At 42.6% G+C, this 22,263-nt stretch overlaps 1 protein-coding gene and 1 long non-coding RNA gene across 2 annotated transcripts in view; both read left to right on the top strand.

Moving 5' to 3' along the window:
• The window catches only part of LOC114909299 (NACHT, LRR and PYD domains-containing protein 12-like), a 143,976-nt gene that overhangs the window by 8,230 nt on the left and 113,483 nt on the right, over positions 1–22,263 (top strand). The window contains exons 8-11 of the mRNA XM_029247575.1: positions 794–2,516; positions 4,047–4,223; positions 4,506–4,679; positions 4,806–4,982. Coding sequence (XP_029103408.1) covers positions 794–2,516; positions 4,047–4,223; positions 4,506–4,679; positions 4,806–4,982 — 2,251 coding nt within the window. The remainder of the gene's footprint in view (positions 1–793; positions 2,517–4,046; positions 4,224–4,505; positions 4,680–4,805; positions 4,983–22,263) is intronic.
• Positions 13,459–14,879, top strand: LOC114909322 (uncharacterized). Its single transcript, XR_003797228.1, has 3 exons — positions 13,459–13,494; positions 14,360–14,473; positions 14,805–14,879. It is a non-coding gene; the product is annotated as an uncharacterized LOC114909322 (long non-coding RNA).

Below are 22,263 nucleotides of genomic sequence, written 5' to 3' on the forward strand. Positions count from 1 at the left end.
GTGGTACGTATCAAACTGAGTTTACTTGAGTCATATGTCTGCAGCTATGTCTCTTTCTCTTAATATAGTGCATAAATTGTTCTTTTCCTGAGTTGTACATCGCTTTGGACAAAAGCATCTGCTAAATGAATAAATGTAAATGTAAATCTAAATGTAATAGAAGAAAAAGGTGCCAAACCAGTTAGCACTTTTTAAATGTAAACTAAGACACTAAAACAATGAATAATTCAGTTGATGGGTTTTAATTTTTGAAATGTAGCTGCCTGGAGGTAACTATACTAATAAAACTCAGCAGTCTGATATGAAAGAACATTACAGTTCATAATACCATGCATACAGTTCAATGAAATTTGACATCCGCCTTCCAATATGGTGCAAAGGGAGTCCATGTCATCAACAGGATGATTGAACGTGTTATATTCAATCCTCTTTAGCAAGCTTATTCAGTTATATGTTGTCTTCACAATATCAGGTAGCTATTTTGTGTCCTTGTGCGGACATTTGTTTTCTTGTAGTTCTAGTCACTGAATATCCACTTTCTAACAGTAGTGGTGATGCTCATCAGCAAATACACATTACTAAAAGTCAAGTTTTCCTAAATCTCAGTCTCAGTATTTTTCAGAATGGAAATTTAAAACAGTAATGGAAACAGTAAACCGTTGTAATACAGATATGCTGTTGCTAATGGAAAGGACAAAATTAGGAAAATTTTGCTTTCTAGCACAGAGCTCGAAATATGTACTTGTGAGTTGTTATTTGAAAGTCTTAATAATGTCCTCTCATTTTTCTTCAGGAGAACTCATGATAACATGTCAGCAAGAAATTAAATCCCACCTGAAAAATAAGTTTCAGTGTGTATTTGAAGGACAAGCTAAGCAAGGAAACCCAACCCTTCTAAAGGATATTTACACAGAGCTCTACATAACTGAAGGTGGTACTGGTGGGATCAGTGAGGAACATGAAGTGATACACATCGAGAGAGCATTCAAAAAAACAGATGTACAAGAAACTACAATCAAATGCAGGGATATTTTTATACCCTTACCCGGAAAAGTTACAGACATAAGAACTGTGCTGACACTAGGGATTGCAGGCATTGGGAAAACAGTGACTGTGCAAAAATTTATTCTTGACTGGGTAGAAGGAAAAGCAAATCAAGATATTAATTTTATATTTCCTCTTCCTTTCCGGGACCTGAATTTGATAAAGGATAAAGAATTCAGTTTGACACAACTGGTCCATTACTTTCTGCCAGAACTCAAAGAGTTTGGACTCACTCAGCTTTTGAATTCCAAAGTCTTGTTTGTCTTTGATGGTCTGGATGAGTGTAACCTTCCCCTAGATTTTAAGAAAAATAAGATCTCATCTCATGTAACAGAGACAACCTCACTGGATGTGTTGTTGACCAACCTCATTATGGGGAACCTGTTTCCTTCTGCCCTTATCTGGATAACTTCCCGTCCAGCAGCCGCCAGTCAGATCACTCCTGAGTGTGTTGATCGTGTAACAGAGATACAAGGGTTCAATGACCATCAGAAGGAGGAATACTTCAGGAAGAAAATCAGTAATGAGGACCTGGCCAAGAGGATCATCACACATGTGAAGTCATCAAGGAGTCTCCACATCATGTGTCACATTCCAGTCTTCTGTTGGATTTCAGCCACTGTTCTTGAGAGGCTCTTTATTGAGGAACACAGTGGAGAAATTCCCAAGACTCTCACTGAGATGTACACACACTTCCTGATATTTCAGATCAGTTTGAAGAATGAGAAGTATCTGAAAAAACAAATGACAGAGCCTCTGAAATCTTTAGAATTAGATAAAGAATTTGTTCTGAAACTGGGGAAGTTGGCTTTCAACAACCTTGATAAAGGAAATCTCATATTTTATGAGGAAGACCTGAGAGAGTTTGGCATTGATGTCACTGAAGCTTCAGTGTATTCCGGAGTGTGTACAGAAGTGTTTAGAGAGGAGTTTGGGTTGTATGAGGGGAAGGTTTACTGCTTTGTACATCTGAGTCTTCAGGAGTATCTTGCTGCTTTCTATGAGTTTCTGTCAAATAGTGATTCCAACCTGCTGGAGAATACAGTGGATCAGGCCTTAAAAAGTAAGAATGGACACTTGGACCTCTATCTCCGCTTCCTACTTGGTCTTTCAATGGAACAAAGCAAACAGCTTTTGAAAGAACTACTGATACACAGAAACTCCTGTAACATTGCAGACATAGTACATTATATTCATCGGAAGATCAAAACAGATCTTTCTCCAGAGAAAACCATTTATCTCTTCCACTGTCTGAATGAACTGAATGACAATTCTTTGGTGAAAGAAGTGCAAGATTACCTGAACTCAAGACGTCTTTCAGAAAAGAACATGAAGCCCACAGACTGGTCAGCTCTTGCCTTTGTGTTGATGTCAGCAGAAGAATTGGATGTTTTGGACCTGAGAAACTGCGTCTTACATAATGAAGGCCTTCAAAGAATGCTACCAGTGATCCAGGTCTCCAGAATTGCTCTGTAAGTCCTGTTATTTGACAGCTTTACCAGAATATTGCTGATTCCTAATCTCCTTCCTAGGTACATATACTCATTTACGGTCATTGAGATACATATAATCATTTACGATCCATTGCAAGAGTGGCTCTGTAAAGGACTGACCCGAGCATGATATGAATGTATAAATTGTACTTTTACCAAGTTGTATGTCGCTTTGGACAAAAGCGTCTGCTAAATGAATAAATGTAAATGAACATGTATACCTTACAGGCATGAACACACACAGACACACACATTTTCAGAACCGCTTGTCTCATACAGGGTCGCAGGGAACCGGAGCCTAACCCGGCAACACAGGGTGTAAGGCCGGAGGGGGAGGGGACACACCCAGGACGGGACGCCAGTCCGTCGCAAGGCACCCCAAGCGGGACTTGAACCCCAGACCCACCGGAGAGCAGGACTGTGGTCCAACCCACTGCACCACTGCGGCCCCCCAGGCATTAACATTTATACCTTACATGATCTTAAGAGATCATGAGCAGAGTAAGTTCAAGAGAGATTAATTTTTAGACCCTTTCTAAATGTGGATAAAGATTCAGCAGTTCTGAGCGAGAGAGGGGGTCGTTCCACCACAACGGAGCCAGAACGTTCGTGCTTTACCTTTCATGTCTGGGACCACCAAGCGCGCAGATGTGGAAGATATTCTTCACTTATAAAAATGATTTGTTAGCTCATGACAATGAACAGCTTCTACCCAAGACAATTTTTAGCTGAACTTTATAAGAAATAATGTGTACAACACAAAGTATCAGCTGTATGCTGAACTCAGGAGAATTAATAAAATGAAAGAATATCAGTATACAGTTACATTTCAGTGAACCCAACATGGTAAAATGCACAGCTTATACAAACTTTGCTAAAACTCTCCAGAGCTCCTTAAACTTCATCTTTCTGCAGAAATGTCCATTGTCTTTAAACGAAGGCTTTTTTGTGAACTGGCCGTACCAGGTTCTCATTTCCATTTAATGAGCGGTTTCCAGATATGGTTATCAATCCAAAGAATGCAGTTGTGACTGGGCTCCAACCATATTATGTCTGTAGAAAATGTGTTGCTGCATTTTTAAAACGACATGGTTTTACGTATGCTTATATGCTGTTAAATATCCTTAAAATATAACTGAGATTAGTCTGCTCATCTGGGTTATACCCTTTTACAGAACAGCTTTAATTTTGCAATAATATTTTCACAATGTCATTCAAGGTTTTTTATTGTAATGTTTTGATGTTGGGGGGTGCGGTGGCGCAGTGGGTTGGACTACAGTCCTGCTCTCCAGTGGATCTGGGGTTTGAGTCCTGCTTGGGGTGCCTTGCGATGGACTGGTGTCCTGTCCTGGGTGTGTCCCCTCCCCCTCCGACCTTATGCCCTGTGTTACTGGGTAGGCTCTGGTTCCCCGTGACCCTGTATGGGACAAGTGGTTCTTAAAGTGTGTGTGTGTGTTTTGATGTTAGTATTTATGTGTGTCCTTTTTTGTTTATGTTTGTTATTTGTAGACTCTCTGGCTGCAGAATCACAGAGGGAGGCTGTACTTCTCTGGCTTCAGCTCTGCGTTCGAACCCCTGTAAACACCTGAGAGAGCTGGATCTGAGCTACAATCACCCAGGGGACTCAGGAGTGAAACACCTCTCTGTTCTACTGCAGGATCCCACCTGTAAACTGGAGACATTGAAGTGGGTACAGAGGGGGCAAACAGTCCTACTCAGCTTTTTTTTTCTGTGTGTCAGTATGAAATAGTAATATATAAAAATTTTATATTATCATGTTAAAATCAATAATGGAGGCAGCACATAGTGTAACGGTTATAGTTACTGCTCTGCACTCAAAGGACTGGGATTTAAATCTCACCTCCTGCCATGATACTCTTAAGCAAGGGAACCTGAGTAGTTTTTGAAATTTTTTTTTTTTAAAACTGCAGATAAGCAGTTCTACTTCTGTAATTCTGTCTGTTTAAGGCTGAAGATGTGTGGACTCTCGGAGAAATGCTGTAAAGCTCTGGCCTCAGTTCTTACATCAAACTCCTCACACCTGAGAGAGCTGGATTTGAATAACAATGACCTGCAGGATTCAGGAGTAGAACTGCTCTCTACTGGACTGGGGAACGAACACTGTAAACTGGACACACTAAGGTCAGTACTACTGGGGAACAGACACTGTAATCTGGACACTGTAAACTGTAATGCTCATAGATGATTGTATCCAACATTGACTGCATAACTGTTCTGAAAATACAATGTTCTGTCTTCACTCTACAGACTGTCTGGCTGTTGTGTCACAGAGGGAGGCTATACTTCTCTGGCTTCAGCTCTGCGTTCGAACCCCTGTTCACACCTGATAGAGCTGGATCTGAGCTACAATCACCCAGGGGGCTCAGGAGTGAAGCTGCTCTCTGATCTACGGCAGGATCCCGCCTACAAACTGGAGATACTACAGTAAGTACTGTTTGTGTGTGTGCGCGTGCCATTACTACTAACCCTTATACAGTACATGTGTGAACTTTTTCCACCAGAGGAATGAGTCCATGTGTCAGTTTGAGAACTGTAAAGTGCTCATAGTGTCAGCTACTGTCATACGGCTCTGAGCTTCCACACACACTTCATAGACAGGCTCTGTATGTCTCAGTCACTGTGTGTCCTTCTGCTTCTCCTACAGTGTGGACCATGGCGCATGGTGCAGGATCAGACCAGGGCTCCTCAAATGTAAGTGTGTTTGTTCTGAGGAGGTACTATTTCCTCATTTTACTACACAGTGTGTTTGTATTGAAGGGCTGCATCCATTTTATACCATTTCTCATTTTAATACACAATTGTGTGAGATAGTTGGTAATTTTTTTATCCATTTATTCTGTTTATATTTACAAATATGTGTGTTTGTTGTCAGAACTTTCCTTTATAAATGTGTTTTCCAAAGAGTTTCTTAAATACAAGTAGAATAGAATAGAAAGTGTAACTAGTTATTACCCACCTTGGCAAGACACATTAACAAGAACTCAGTTAAAGAAGTATAGATATGTAAGCTTAGGTTAAATCGCAATGTTATACATATATTCTATATACGCAAGAAATTTTGAATAGTTCATATTATTTTGATTTAATAACACACACTTGAGAGTAAAAGTAAAGTGGCAAAAGAAAACTGATTTTAATACAAAACCATAAGAGTGTAATACAATAACACAAAGTGAAACATGCAAATGCTGTGTATGGCAGCTCAGACAGGTAAACAGAAGGACAGAAAGTTGTGTGTTGTAGTAAAATGGTAGTAAGATTGTTGTAATGTGGCAGAGAAATAAGGTAAAGGTCTCCAAGCCATCCAAATCCCCTTACTGTTATCACATGTCCCAGTCCACAGCATCTAGAACTGCTTATACACACGTGTGTAGGACAGTTTAATATTGTTTCCGATTTAACCGGTGTATAAATGATAACGGGATTCATGTAATATTTATGTAAAGTGCGGAGAACATTATTTATTGTTAACTCTGATTTGCCTGCAGACTCCTGTCAGCTTACAGTGGACCCCCACACAGCAAAGAGACACCTGGATCTGTCTGAGGACAAGAAGAAGGTGACATGGAGGAGAGACAATACACAATTAAATCCTGGTAATCCAGACAGATCTGACTACTGGGAACACATTCTGTGTGCAGAGAGTCTGTCTGGTCGCTGTTACTGGGAGGTGCAGTGGAGTGGGAAAGGGATTGAAATAGGAGTGACTTATAAAGGAATCAAGAGGAAAGGAGACAGTGTTGACTGTGGGCTTGGATATGATGAAAAGTCCTGGTGTCTGTACTGCTTTGGTGAGAGTCACTATATCAGGCACAATAACAAGTGCACCACTATATCTGTACACCCCTCCCACACAGTAGGAGTGTATCTGGACTGGGAGGCTGGAGCTCTGTCCTTCTACAGAGTCTTCTCTGGTGAACTGACCCTCCTGTACAGGTTCACCTCCACATTCAATGAACCCCTGTATCCTGCTTTTGGAGTTTGGTGGGACTCATCAGTGTCCTTTTGTGGGATGGGATAGAAACACACACACACACACACACACACACACACACACACACACACACACACACACACACACACTTTCTGTCTTAACATCAAGATGTAAAATTCTGTCAGTCTGTAAGACGATGTCAGTAAAATTTGTTGGGAAACTATAAAAACAATGTCATGGTTGATTATCATGTTAATTCCAGTACTAAAACCTGTTCTTGTGTACCATTTTTTGATTATACCTATTTCTGTTTTTTTCTTTTTTAGTATTGTAACAACCCGTGTTACCGCTAGATTAAGCAGGAAAATGTTTATTGTAAATAATTGCATTCTGGGAAAAATGTGATTTAAGTGTTCAATCACTGGGGCGACTTACGGGGAAAATAATGGGGTGACGGCATTTGGCAGCAAGAAATAGAAAACCTGGGGGCTCTAGGCAAGCTGGGAAGGCTGGCTTGAGGTTAGGTCCTGGAAGAAAAGACCAAGACCAAGACCAAGACCAAGACCAAGACCAAGACCAAGACCAAGAGCATTATATTCCTTTGGGCCGGTGTTCTAATAAACATTTGTAATGAATGCTGCCTGTCTGTCCTTCTTCACCCAGAATGCTGCATGGTGTGGTATTCTGATAAACATATTGATGCCATAATGGACACAAATCAAAGCAAGTTTTTCTAGTTTAATTGGTATATCGTAGGAAAATGTGAAACCATATTTTGCTATGAACACAATGATCTTTCTTTTTTTGTGTAAACAACTCCATGAAACATCAATATGACATTAAAAATATTTCACAGACAATATATCAGAGTCAGAGTTGTTTATTTGTCATTTACACAGTTATACTGGATACACTGGGCATTGAAATGTGAAAGATTGAAACTGAAACTGTGACAAGGCTCATATAGATGTGAACAGACATGAACAAACATGTATTTAGACAAGGATGTGCTGATAAGTAAGGCAATACAAATAAGTATAAAATGGCAAGTACAAATAAATGCAAGTACAATAAATAGTAAATAAATAGTGAACAGCGAACAATGAGTAGATATATGAAACTGCTCAGCGAGCGGTGCGGCGGCACAGCGGGCTTGGCCAAGTCCCACTCCCTGGTGGGTGTGGGGTTCGAGTCTAGCCTGCAGTGCCTTGTGACAGACAGGCATCCTGTCCTGGGTGTGTCCTCTCCCCCTCCAGCCTTGCTCCCTGTGTTGCTGGATTAGGCTCCGGTTCACAGCGACCCTGCTTGGGACATGTGGCTTCAGTGTATGTGTGTGTGTGTGTGTGTGTGTGTGTGCATTTAGTAGATGCTTTACTCCACAGCGATGTACATCTCATACAAAACACAAAGATGGAGATGTATGATTTTAAACACACACGTTGGCTGTGTGTGTGTGTGTGTGTGTGTGTGTGTGTGTGTGTGTGTGTGTGTGTATTTAATTCAAGACAGACGCCATTCATAAAATCATATTTCCATAAGAACACACACACACACACACACACACACACACACACACACACACAGAGTCTAAACCGCTTGTCCCATATGGGGTTGCAGGGAGCCGGAGCCTAACCCAGAAACATTGGCGTAAGGCTGGAGAGGGAGGGGACACATCCAGGCTGGGACACCAGTCTGTTGCAAGGCACCCCAAGCAGGACTTGAACCCCAGACCCACCAGAGAGCAGGACATGGTCCAACCCACTGCACCCCCCTCGTAAGAACACACTTCGTTAGTCTATGTTCCATCCATGTTCCATAATGAAATACACCTACTTTTAAATCAACACTGTTACAAATACTTTTTTGAAGGACAGACACATTATCTGACATTTTACAAGAAACAAAAGAATTTTGTATTTCACCAATACCTCACTTCCCCAGAAACACTGCCGGTGCTGTATTCCTTATTCACACATGACTATGTGGCCAGGCACAGCTCCAACACCATCATAAAGTTTGCTGACAATACCACCATTGTGGGTCTGATCACCAACAATGATGAGACGGCCTACAGAGAAGAGGTGAGGTTCCTAGCAGAGTGGTGCCAGGACAACAACCTGTCTCTCAGTGTCAGTAAAAGTAAGGAACTAATGACTGACTTCAGGAGACAAGATATGGCTCATGCACCCATCTACATAGAAGAGGACATGGTAGAGAGGGTCAAAAGCTTCAGATTCCTACGGGTCACCCTCACTGTCAAACTCACATGGTCTGAGCACACAGCATCAACCATCAAAAAGGCCCACCAAATATCTCCACTTTCTCAGGCGTCTGAAGAAAGCCAGGATGTCCACTACAGTCCTCACCACCTTCTACAGGTGTGCTGTGGAGTCCGTCCTCACGGAGTGTATTACATCCTGGGGTGGCAGCTGCTCCATACAGGACAAGGAAGCCCTACAGAGGTTGGTAAAAATAACTCAGGAAATCACAGGCACACAGCCACCAACAGTCCAAAACACGTATACCACATGCTGCCTCACAAAGACGATGCGCATCATGAAAGATCATAGTCACCCCGCACGGGCACATCTCTCTTTTCTGCTGTCTGGAAAGCGGCTCAGGTCTATTCAAACCTGCACTGCTAGGCACAGGAACAGCTTTTACCCCACTGCTATAAGAGTATACAACACTAAGCAATGTGACACCTTTGGTAACTAGAGTTGAACTGCTACACCCAAGCACATTGGTTAGATTACATTGTCACTTTAAGCATTCTCATGTCCTGAGTTCTCTGGGTGTCTACTGTTATTATTGTTACCGTTATTTATTGTTATTGTTTATTAGCATTACTCATTGTCATTGCTATTTTTTTGTGCAGTATTTCTGTTGTTTCTGTTCATAGTCTGTGGAAAAGCATTCAAGAAGAATTTCATGATACTTGTACACAGTACTTGTACCTATGACAATAAACTTGAAACTTTCAGACACCAAAGACGACCTCAAGGGAAAGGTGTACGCCTGTATGGTGTGTGTGGAAGGAAATGTGTGCTGCTGATGGCAAATGGGAAGTATGATGGACATCTGCCAATGTTGTTGGTAGTGAGGTGGTTAGAGGTGCTGGCTTTGAATGCAGAAGTTGCAAGTTTGAATCTCATCTTGGGCTTTAGTACCCCTGAGCAAGGTATGTACCGTGAACTGCTCTGGTAAAAAGAAACAGCTGTATAAATGGGTAAATAATCATAAAGTACCTTAACATTGTCTGTTGCTTTGGAGAAAAGTGTCAGCAACATGAGTTAACCTATTCAAAATATTGTTATAGTTTTGTTCCACTGGATGACGGACTCAAGTGCAGAGATCTTCAAAGCGATGTTTATTATAACAGACAGACGTAATCCAAGAGAGAAATCGGGGACAGGTGAAGGATGGGCGATCGGCAAACAGGATACAAAGGACAAGGCAAGAATCGTGGTTAAAGAATAAACAAGCAAAGGTCAAGGCAAGAAGGAATGCAAGAGAAGTCACTGAACAAGGTTCTGCATTGTTTCCTCCTCGGTGTCCCTTTTTATCTTCTATTCATCAGGGAACAGCAGGTGTCGCCAATTCGCTGATTGATGGAGACATAACAATTATATCGTATCTATTACTTTAATCTATTACTTCAGTGAACTCACATTTACATTTACATTTCAACAAGAGCTTCTTTTTTAAATTCAGTTATCTATTCAAAACTTGAATTTATGATGTCAAAATCCATGGTTACGATTCACTAGCCATTAGTAATTTCTCAATTAGAAAGTGTCACACATGGATGTAGGGACATGATCAGATAGATACAGCTGCACAACTTCCTGCTACACATCATTGAAAATAAAACATATTGCCCGGCTGTTGCTATGTTTAAAAATCCCTTTTCTTTCACATTTTGTTTGGATTCCTACCTCTGTTGGTGTTTCTATTATCACTCTTTGATATGAATGTGGAAATGCTCTAAATACTCTCATGATTCTCACCTTCTTCCACTTGAAAAAGTCAACATCTGAACCACAAGGTAATTCAGACAAATCCTGGGATATCTGGACACCCTTTGGAAACTTCTTCCACACCTCCTGAACTCAACATCTGTACAACCCTTGTCACCAACATTCTTCCACTGATGACTACATATACAATTCATCCCATGGTGGAGACTGGGGACCATGTGAGAAACAGCCAGAGCCCAGCTGAACTGCTGCACCAGGATCCCCATCACTGTACAGGAGCTCAGACTCAGGAATTTGATGTTGTTGTTGTTATCAAGTCAAACCTGACCCATAGCGACCATCCACATGGTTTTCATGTCAAGGGAGGACCAGTGCCTTATTCTGTATGTTGGGGGAGGCACACGCAGGGAGAAACACGGAACTGCCGTGCACCCTGAGCAGGGCTCAAGCACCATACCCTCCAAACAGCGAGGTACCAGTCAAACCTGCCATGCCACCACATCCCCCCAGGACTTTGATATGTGCCAGTAATACAACTTATAAGAGGCCTCCAGCTCCTCGGACCCTTAAGCCACTCCTTCCTTGTAAAGGGGAAGAACTAGTGCTCACTGTAGGCCTCCAAAACACTGCAGACACACACACACACACACACACACACACACACACATGGTCCCAGCATATCCCAAAGCTGCCACAGAACTGACTGGGAGACCCATGAGGCCCTGGAAACACCAGTGTTCCCATGTGGTGCCCAGTGCTATTCATAGTTTCCTGAGAGACAACATCCCCTGCAGCCACTCTTTCACTGTGAGTCACTGTGCAACATGAGGTGCCTGTTTTCACATTGTGTTCACATTGACCGCTGTACTACCATATAGCCTCAGATTTCATTTTATTGTGAGATATCTTTATATACCATAAATAAAATTGACTGGAGCTGGTCTGTACCTTTTAATTATTAATACATTTGAAATGTAAATATCTATGTTTATCCTGCAATCATTGGGCATGAGGCTGGGAAGAACAGGACAAGTCTGTTGCAATGCAGCTGCTCACACACACAAAATGGGTGATTTATCACTGTTGAAGCTGAACTTCTTGTCTTTGGACTGCAGGAGGAAACCGACTAAGACTCAAGGGGAACATGCCTCCTCCTTCCCCCCGAAAGTGAGCTGAATTCAAACCTAAGGCTAAGGCCAACCGACCTAAGTGCTGTGCCACTGACTGCACTCTCATTTATTTATGAATTAGGTTCTCTGAAAAACTTGGAAATAACTAAAATAAACCTTAAAAACTTTCACTGTAACTCCTCCAGAGCGATCCCTAACAAGGAGATCTTTCCTTAACACAGCTGAGCTGTTCCAGCGGTGTCTCCACATCGGCGCTGCTCCGCTCATCTTCCTCCAGCAGCGCGCTGCGCGTTCAAGTGGGAACCAGACAGGGTTCGACACGATACAGCAGGACATGTGGTCGAGTCCATCGACGGGGAGGAGTTTCTGTGTTTCTGAGCTGTTCCAGCATTTCATTTCTCCAAACCTGTCTGACTCGTACAAGAAGTAAAACTGAAACTTCGTCACCGCAGAGACACACAGGACTTGTGCTCTTCAATACGGACAATAAGGTGACATAACAGGTAAAAGTACTTTTACAAAGTTATGCTGTTGGGGTCCTTGTGATCAATAAAGGTGCGACAATTTCATTAATGTCACTTACTTTCTGTGGCGTTAAGAAACATATCGTTAGTAAATGTAGACAGTTCCGTTATTCTCTTGTTAAATACACTGTATTTCTACGGGTAAAAAACGAAGGTTTTCTGATCAACGCCGTCCCTGGTCAGTTTGATAGCCCGCAGTGTGAATTTATACACACACACACACACACACACACACACACATTTTGTCCCATACGGGGTTGCGGGTGAATTTATATTTGGAATGAAATAAAAGTTCAGACTTTATCTCTCGCTCTGTTTTACAAGGACTGACAATTATAACAGGCAGAATTATTAAATTCATTTTATTACTGTATTTTCCTGTTTTAGTGCTGGTTTAGAGCACTTGTTGTGAAAAGTCAACAATGTTCTTCTTCAACATGTTTCTTGTGAAAATGTACGACAAATAGCAGGTTTGTGTTCAGCTGTGAAAAGCTGCCCTGGTCAGGAATGTGGAAAGTGCGTCGCTGCGCCTCTGGTGCCCTATTGCTGTTCCCCAGAGCTCCACCGGGGGCGCCCTGTGCACCTGGGACCAGGACGGAGACCGGGACGCGTTTAAAGGGAGGGACGGGGCGGGACTCGATCACTGCGGATCTGTGTTGTTGCACTCAACAGAGCCAGGATCCGCCCGTATTTGTTCAACCGCCTCGATTCCGTGTTAAGCCGTTATCAGAAACATTTTTTGCATTTTTACTGCATCACCAATTGTCTGTGAGATCTCTCCTTGGATCAGTTTATCTCGTTGTCCTGTCAGTCGAGTTACAAACTAATTACTACTAATTTTAACTTTCATTATTTAACACTTTTCTGTACGATATTAATGTGCTTGCAAAGATTTACCACCCATTTATACAGCCGGGTAATTTTCACTGTTGTCAATTTGTGGTAAATACTTTGCGCAAAGAGATTAATTTAGGAGGTGGGATTTAAACCTTGGTGTCTACCTTCTTCACGTAGTAGTGCTCATAACTAAATGAATCTTATTGATACTTGACAGCAGTTGGTGAAAAACAGTGAACAATAAAAGAGTAACTGAAGTTGAACGGGGAGAAGTGACAGAAGAAACAGCCTGGAGGGGAGATGAGTCTCACAGGGACTTCTCTCCTGAAATTACGTTTTAACAAACTCTCTATGAACAGGAAAGCATTAATATTTGTGTTAGTGGTTTGTTTTACCTGCTGTCCATGAAGATCCTGGACTCACCTGATGAGTTTGTGTCTAGAGCCCTGAGATGGAGGACTCTGCCTTAGAGATGAGTCCCTCTGGGAACGATAAGGAGGGGGTCACTGACTTGGAAAAGAGTTTTAAAAGGTAAGAGTGGAGCTCAGAGTGCATTTTACTTAAACACAGTAATCTAAATAAACTCATTCATCTGAAAAGTAGCATCTGTTTTATATAAGGTGTAACTTCATAATTCATCATCATCATTAACCTTGAAGGAAAGATAAATGCAAATTTAAACATAATTTTAACAGTGTAATGCAGTTATTGCAGAAGCAGTGTTTGAAGCATCATGGGGACAACTGGTAGTGTAGGGCTTCAAAATGCTGCCTTTGGTCCTACAGGTTCAAATCCTTGATTAAGAGACTTACCCTAAATTACTGTAGCAAAATTACCCAACTGTATAACTGGGCAAACAGTTATGTCACTTTGGAAGAAAGCATCAGCTAAATGAATAAACTGAGTGAGTTTTGTATTTAATGTCTCCTGAATAGGAAGATTTCTATAGTAATTATGTTATTTCTGCAACAATGTGCAATGAGTTTAAGATTCACACACACACACACACACACACACATTTTCAGAACCGCTTGTCCCATACGGGGTCGCGGGGAGCCGGAGCCTACCCAGCAACACAGGGCATAAGGCCGGAGGGGAAGGGGACACACCCAGGACGGGACGCCAGTCCGCCGCAAGGCACCCCAAGCGGGATTCGAACCACAGACCCACCAGAGAGGAGGACCCAGTCCAACCCACTGCGCCACCATGCCCCCTTGTTTAAGATACATTTAAGTGATATTTGTTTAAATATCTCTGTAATTTATTGTACAAAGTTAATTTTTCCCATTTCATCAAGTATAACAGAAAAAAAGGAACAATCTGGTGGGGACATAATGTAACCGTTGTACTGGTTTGCGAGGGTCACTGAAGGGTCTTTTCTCCATTCTGTCTACAGCGTCCAGCAGGGGAGATCAATGTCACCTGTACCCAGCTGTATATCCATGAAGAGTGATAATTCAATGGAGTTTATAATCAATCTTAAACATGGACAGATTTCTGAGGGTCAAACGTAAATGTTTTCTTCTTTTTTTCGTTCTTTTTTTTATAATCAAATCTCTGTAGGACACAAGATCTAGAAGATTTAGCTCACAAAGAGACACACATTTGAGTTAATGCCCCTTTTTTCTGGTGTAACCCCTCAGTCTTCTTCTACTTACTGTACTTCAGGTTAATACAGATATAATTGATAAAAGATAGGCTCTGGTAGGCATTTAATGAGATGGTTTGTCTTGTTTGCTTCTGTCTTTGGTGCGTGTTAAGTATAATGAAATTTGGTTTCTTTCTTGTTGTGTTTTGTGAATGAGGGTCAGTGAAGGGTCTTTTCTCCTTTCTGTCCACAGCGTCCAGCAGGAGAGATCAGTGTCACCTGTACCCAGTACCACATCCATGAAAAGTTCCAACTCAATGTCTCATAGTGAAGGTGGGTGAGAAATTCCCACATCCCCAATTGTGCAATAAATTTTGTGTAATTTTAAAAATATACACACGCTATTTATTTTTTATGGCTGTTACCAATGTCTTCACTCCTGGTCTGAGCAAGTTTGTGTTTTCCCTTCATTCATGTGGGTCTCCTGAAATCTCCAGATGTGTTTAAGGTGAATTAGTCACTTTAATTGTTGAGGGTGTGGAAAACCTTGATCTTCTTTTGGTGGGTAGATACTTGTGAGTAGCTTTGTGTAGATAGCTTTCTTAGTCACTTTGAAGAAAGGCACAAGCTAAGAGACATTTTATATTTTAGAAATGCTGAACACTAAGGAAAGAAGCAATCTGAATGTTTTGCAAACCCTGGTTCTTGGAACACTCACACACAATGTCTACAAGCTCTTGTCCCAAGTGGGGTTGTGGCAAACCAGAGCCTAACCCAGGGCATAAAGCTGGAGGGGGAGGGGACACAGCCAGGACAGAAAGCCAGTCCACCACAAGGCACCCCAAGCAGGATTTGAACCTTGTGACCAACCAGAGAGCAGGCCTTGGGTAACCTGCTGCGCTACTGCAGCCCCTCTCTTCTTAGAACAGTTACAACCAATGACATTATTTCATTAACTTGTACACGTTGCACATGTTTCATGGGATGTTGAGACAATTGGTGAACAGCAGAAGAATTAGATAGGAAGTGTCTTGGTACACCCTGCTCTCTGGGAGGTCTGGGGTTTGAGACCCACTTGGGGTACCTTGTGACGGACTGGCGTCTTGTCCTGGGTGTGTCTCTTCCCCCTCCAGCTTTACGCCCTGTGTTGCCGGGTTAGGCTCTGGCTCGCCGTAACCCTCCTTGGGACAAGCGGTTTCAGACGGTGTGTGTGTGTGTGTGTGTGTGTGTGTGTGTGTGTGCGCTTTGGTACACTGGAATTCCCCTCTGCTGAAAGACAATTAACTGGAATTCTTTCTCATGCAGACATACTACATTCTTTTCTGGAAAGAAATGAAGATAAAACACAGACAGCATTATTTTATACTTGCTGTAGTTGTTTGCAGGGCAGAGACTGTCACAGGTGAAGGACTTTAACAGAATACATTCATTTAAAACCAGCCAGTAACAAATGAGCAAGTCAGGCCTGGAAACCTACAACTGCTCTCCAAGTACTGCCAAAACACTGCTCACCAAGTCTTCAGCCCAGCTGCCTTTATAGTTCCATTATTGTCCTTGAGTGGGTGCAGCTAGCCATCATATTTCTGATAGGGTAGGGTCAGGTTGTCACGACGCCCCCCGCTTCCACACAAGTAGTGGCACCTGCGGCTGATCAAGGGACGAGAGTATAAAGGGTTGCTGTGGACGCAATGGTTCGCGGAACCTTAGTTCAGCCTCACCTTACAACTGTGTTAGAGCCTGTTTTCCTTGACTCCCTCCGTGTTTCCTTGTCTGTTTGCCTCCTCGTCATTGTCTCCCCGACTTCCCCAACTCACGGCTTGTTTCTTGGATTTTGTCTCTTGGATGCTCCTTGTAACTGTGTTTGGGCCTCGGTGACCCTTTGCCTGATTTTTGACTACGAGATTGAACTGCCCTTTGAATAAACCACCCTGAGCACTGCGATTGGGTCCGACGCCTCTCTTTTGTGTGGGAAACCATGACATATGTCATAGCTGCTGTTCGTTATGATGATGTTGCTGCCTCCTGCCCTGGGGTGGACGCCTACCAGCTCTCATTGTGTTCCTTTCCCCTTGAATGTTACACAGACAGTTCATATTCCAGAGCTGAGCTTTACAGTTGATTTCTGTTACTTTGTACTGAGATTATGGAGCACAATCCTACCGTATATTAAAGAGGCAGGTTCTACGGACAACTTTAAAAAAGCTGCTCAAAACATATGTTTTAAATCTGCTTCTAATCAAAATTTCAGTGTGATTTCTTTATATCTCAGTGCTGATTCCTTTTCATGTCAAACACTTTAAGCCGCAACATTGTATGACAGGTGAGATGTAAATATACAATGAATTACTGTTTGGTGTTATATATTTAGTGTTAGAATTTAAGAGTAAGCATTTCTTTCACCTCTATTCACATAAAGATCTCCTTTAACCTCTCTAAATTTTGCCAGATTTCAAACATTCTCAGTAATATTTTTTGTTGGACAGCAATGACAAAATGTTTTTAATTCAAAGGATAAAACTAGGGGGTAAAATTTGCTTTCTCAATTGGAGACCAAAATCTTTAGCACAAATATTACCAGAAAAGATTCTCAACAGCATCATCTGATTTCTTTTCACCAGGTGAACTCCTGATGGCATGTCAGCAGAAACTGAAATCCCATCTGAAGAAGAAGTTTGAGTGTATTTTTGAAGGACAAGCTAAGCAAGGAAACCCAACCCCTCTGAATGATATTTACACAGAGCTCTACATAACTGAAGGTGGTGCTAATGGGATCAGTGATGAACATGAAGTGAGACACATTGAGAGAGCACTCAAGAAACCAGCTACACAAGAAACTAAAATCAACTACAGTGACATTTTTACACCCTTACCTGGAAAAGTAACACACGTAAGAACTGCGCTGACACTGGGGATTGCAGGTATTGGAAAAACGGTGACTGTGCAGAAATTTATCCATGACTGGGCAAAAGGGAAAGAAAATCAAGACATCAATTTCATATTTCCTCTTCCTTTTCGAGACCTGAGTTTGATGAGGGATAAAGAATTCAGTTTAACAAAACTGGTTCATGATTTTCTCCCAGAAGTCAAAGAGTTTGGACTCACTCAGCTTTTGAATTCCAAAGTCTTGTTTGTCTTAGATGGTCTGGATGAGTGTCGCCTTCCTCTAGATTTTAAGAACAATGAGATCTGTTCTGATGTAACAAAGACAACCTCACTGGATGTGTTGTTGACCAACCTCATGAAGGGGAATCTATTTCCTTCTGCTCTCATCTGGATAACTTCCCGTCCAGCAGCCACCAGTCAGATCCCTCCTGAGTGTGTTGATCGGGTGACAGAAATACAAGGGTTCAATGATCTTCAGAAGGAGGAATACTTCAGGAAGAGATTCAGCGATGAGAATCTGGCTAAGAGAATCATTGCACGTGTGAAGTCATCAAGGAGCCTTTACATCATGTGCCACATTCCAGTCTTCTGTTGGATTTCAGCCACTGTTCTCAAGAGGCTTTTTGTTGAGAAACACAGTGGAAAAATTCCCAAGACTCTCACTGAGATGTACACACACTTCCTGATCTTTCAGACCAGTCTGAAGAATGACAAGTACATGAAAAAACAAGAAACAGAGCCTCTGAATTCTTTAGAATTAGATAAAGAATTTGTTGTGAAACTGGGGAAGTTGGCTTTCAACAACCTTGAAAAGGGCAATCTCATATTTTATGAGGAAGATCTGAGAGAGTTTGGCATTGATGTCAATGAAGCTTCGGTTTATTCTGGAATTTGTACAGAACTGTTTAGGGAGGAGATCGGATTCTATGAGGGGAAAGTTTATTGCTTTGTACACCTCAGTGTACAGGAGTATCTTGCTGCTTTACATCAGTTTCTGTCAAATACTGATTTCAACCTGCTAAAGAAAACAGTGGATCAAGCTTCAGAGAGCAAGAATGGACACTTGGACCTCTACCTCCGCTTCCTTCTTGGCCTTTCAATGGAATACAGTCAAAAGCTATTAAAAGGGCTGAAGCCACAGGGAAAATGGCAGTTTATTAAGAGAGACATAGTACATTACATTAATCAGATGATCAGAGAGAATCTCTCTGCAGAGAAGGCCATTTATCTCTTTCAGTGTCTGAATGAACTGAATGACAATTCCCTGGTGAAACAAGTACAAAAGTACCTGAAAACAGGAAATCTTTCAGAAAAGGAAATCAGTCCCGCACAGTGGTCAGCTCTGGCCTTTGTCTTGATGATGTCAGCAGAGGAAATGGATGAGTTGGATCTGAGAAACTACACCTTATATTATGAAGGTCTTCAGAGGATGCTGCCAGTGATCCAGGTCTCCAGAACTGCTCTGTAAGTCCTGTTATATTTCTATTTAAAGAGAATGCTGATAATACTTACAGTATAATAGCAACCATATAGTGTATTCTAGTAAAATGATCCCTCAGCATTTTCTACTTCAATCAGCACAGTCTGAACACATGAGGCTCATGGTGTCTGACTGGGCAGCACATTTCAGTCATGAACAGGTACAGATGGGACCACAAACATTAGTGCCCATCAGCGTCAAAAATAGCCGATTTCATCCTGCAACGGCCCCTTTGTACTTATGGATGAGATACACACACACAGGAGAGCGTGCCTGGTGGTCAGCTGAACAGTTACAGTGTGGGCACACGTTTGGTCAGCATCTCTACTTACTGTCCTGTTCACATTGATATTGTTCTGACTCTTTAGTGTATCATGACTGGGTGAAAAAAAATAGCGTAAAGAATGTGGAAACACACAAACACTTGGACACACGCTCCACGCACGCACACAACAAGCATTCAAAATGTGTTATGTTGGAGGAATTTCTTGGGAACTTGGGGAGAAAATGCAAACTCTCAAGAGGCTGAGTTCAATCACATAAGCCAGTTCTACGAAACACCATGTGGATGTGTTCAATGAGTGACAGCTCGTTTGCGTTGCAAGGACAGCTGTTACTGTAGTTGTTCTAAAGGTCATAGGTTCAAAGCCCAGCTGTAGCACCCTTGTTCACCCTTGTGTGTTTACCATCATTCTAAATAGTTGTAATAAAAAGTAAAATTGTCAAGACGTATTTCCAGCAAAGGGGCGCAGTGGCACAGTGGGTTGGACCGGGTCCTGCTCTCCAGTGGGTCTGGGGTTCGAGTCCCGCTTTGGGTGCCTTGTGATGGACTGGCGTCCCATCCTGGGTGTGTCCCTTCCCCCTCCGGCCTTGCACCGTGTGTTGCCGGGTAGGCTCCGGTCCTCCGCGACCCCGTATGGGACAAGCGGTTCTGAAAGCGTGTGTGTGTATTTCTAGCATTGAGGGTACAGTTGTACAGTGGGTTTGGCCAGGGCCTACTCTCTGGTGGGTCTGGGGTTTGAGTCCTTCTTGGGGTGCCTTGTGATGGACTGGTGTCCCATCCTGGGTGTGTCCCCTCCCTCTCCAGCTATGTGCTCTGTGTTGCCAGGTTAGGCTTCAGCTTGCTGTTATCCCCTGCTTGGGACAAGTGGTTTCTTTGTGTATTTCCAGCAATAGAGTGAAATATTAGGGCAGTGTTATTATTTTCACTGGCTGAGAAGTGGTTAATCCAGTGATAGAGAAGCTGATCACAATGTCAAAAAGTTAGTCAACAGCAGGGCAAGAGGAGGAGGGAATTAATACCACATCTGATTTAGAGAAGTTCAGTTTCAAGTGCTGTGTGTTCATCCAGGTTGAGATCAGTACAGTACAGTCAGATGTCTGGCTACATACATCCTGCTATGGGACTTTTAGTGAGCAGTCAGACAAGCGCACTTCATATTTCACCTATCAAATACATGCATGTGCCTATTATATCAATACATTTGTTTCATTCAACATCCTCATCCCTGCTCCATCACCAAGACTTGGTCAATCTGAGGACCCATTTTTCTTTCTGGACATGGGTATAACATTCCATTAAAGATCTCGATCTGATTGAAGGTTTTTTTATTTCCTTTCCAGGCTGATCAGTTGTTCTCTCACTAAAAGTTCCTGTGGAGCTTTGGTCTCGATTCTGAATCTAGATTCGAACCTGAGAGTGTTAGACCTGAGTGACAATGACCTACAGGACTCAGGAGTGGAACTGCTGTCTGCTGGACTGGGGAACCAACAGTGTAAACTGGAAACACTGAGGTCAGTACTACTGGGGAATACACTCCTGGAAAGCTGTTGCTGTACTTATCGTTCAGCACCACATGAACTTTGTCACATTTATTTGTAATCTATGCATTCATGAGAGGGGGCGCAGTGGGTTGGACCGGATCCTGCTCTCCGGTGGGTCTGGGGTTCAAGTCCTTCTTGGGGTGTCTTGCGGCAGACTGGCGTCTCGTCCTGGGTGTGTCCCCTCCCCCTCCGGCCTTATGCCCTGTGTTGCTGGGTAGGCTCTGTTTTCCTGCGACTCCATATGGGATGAGCGGTTCAGAAGATGTGTGTGTGTGTGTGTGTGTTCATGAGATAACTGTGTTTTACTTTTTCTTCCTCTCTCCAGACTGTCTGGCTGTTGTGTCACAGAAGGAGGCTGTACTTCTCTGGCTTCAGCTCTGTGTTCGAACCCCTCTTCACACCTGAGAGAGCTGGATCTGAGCTACAATCATCCAGGGAACTCAGGAGTGAAGCTGCTCTCTGATCTACAGCAGGATCCCACCTACAAACTGGAGACACTGCAGTAAGTGCTCTGTGTGTGTGTGTGTGTGTGTGTGTGTGTGTGTGTGTGATTACTTCTAACCGTCATACATGTCACAGGGCTCTGAGCTTCCACACACACTCCACAGACAGACTGTGTGTCCCTCAGTCATTGTGTGTCCTTCTGCTTCTCCTACAGTGTGGACCATGGTGGAGAGTGCAGGATCAGACCAGGGCCCCTAAAATGTAAGTGTTTTGTACTGAACAGTTACACACTTCATGCCCTTTACTGATGTTCACAGTTACTTAAAAAACAAAGTGAACGTAATACACAGTTTTCTGTGGTTACTCAGCAGTTCAAGGATAAATGTGAACAGGATGCTGATGAAATTCTGTATGTTTAACCTTCAATACTGAGATTTTTAACTGTTTTAACAGTGTTTTTAACTCTATTTTACCTGCAGACTCCTGTCAGCTCACACTGGACCAGAACACAGCAAACACACACCTGTATCTGTCTAAGAGGAACAGGAAAGTGACATGGAGCATTGAGAAAGAGCCGTATCCTGATCATCCAGACAGATTTGTCAACAGACCCCAAATTCTGTGTGCAGAGACTCTGTCTGGTCGCTGTTACTGGGAGGTTAAGTGGAATGGATGTGGAGCTGTAATAGGAGTGACTTATAAAGGAATCAGGAGGAAAGGAGACGGTGTTGACTGTGGGATTGGATACAATGACAAGTCCTGGTGTCTGTACTGCACTCATGACAGTTACTCTGTCCGACACAATAACAAAGAGACTCCTGTAACTGTACCGCAATCCTCCCGCAGAGTAGGAGTGTATCTGGACTGGGTGTCCGGCACTCTGTCCTTCTACAGTGTCTATTCTGGTGAACTGACCTTCCTGTACAGGTTCACCTCCACATTCAACGAGCCCCTCTATCCTGTTTTTTACATTTATTGGGACTCCTCAGTGTCCCTTTGTGAGTTGGCATAAGAACACACACACATTCACACACAGAGGCATCATTTGCATGATAAAATCAAGACATTCTTCATTTTTATG

The sequence above is a fragment of the Scleropages formosus genome, chromosome 2, assembly GCF_900964775.1.
Source record: "Scleropages formosus chromosome 2, fSclFor1.1, whole genome shotgun sequence".
In the NCBI taxonomy this organism is placed as follows: domain Eukaryota; kingdom Metazoa; phylum Chordata; class Actinopteri; order Osteoglossiformes; family Osteoglossidae; genus Scleropages; species Scleropages formosus.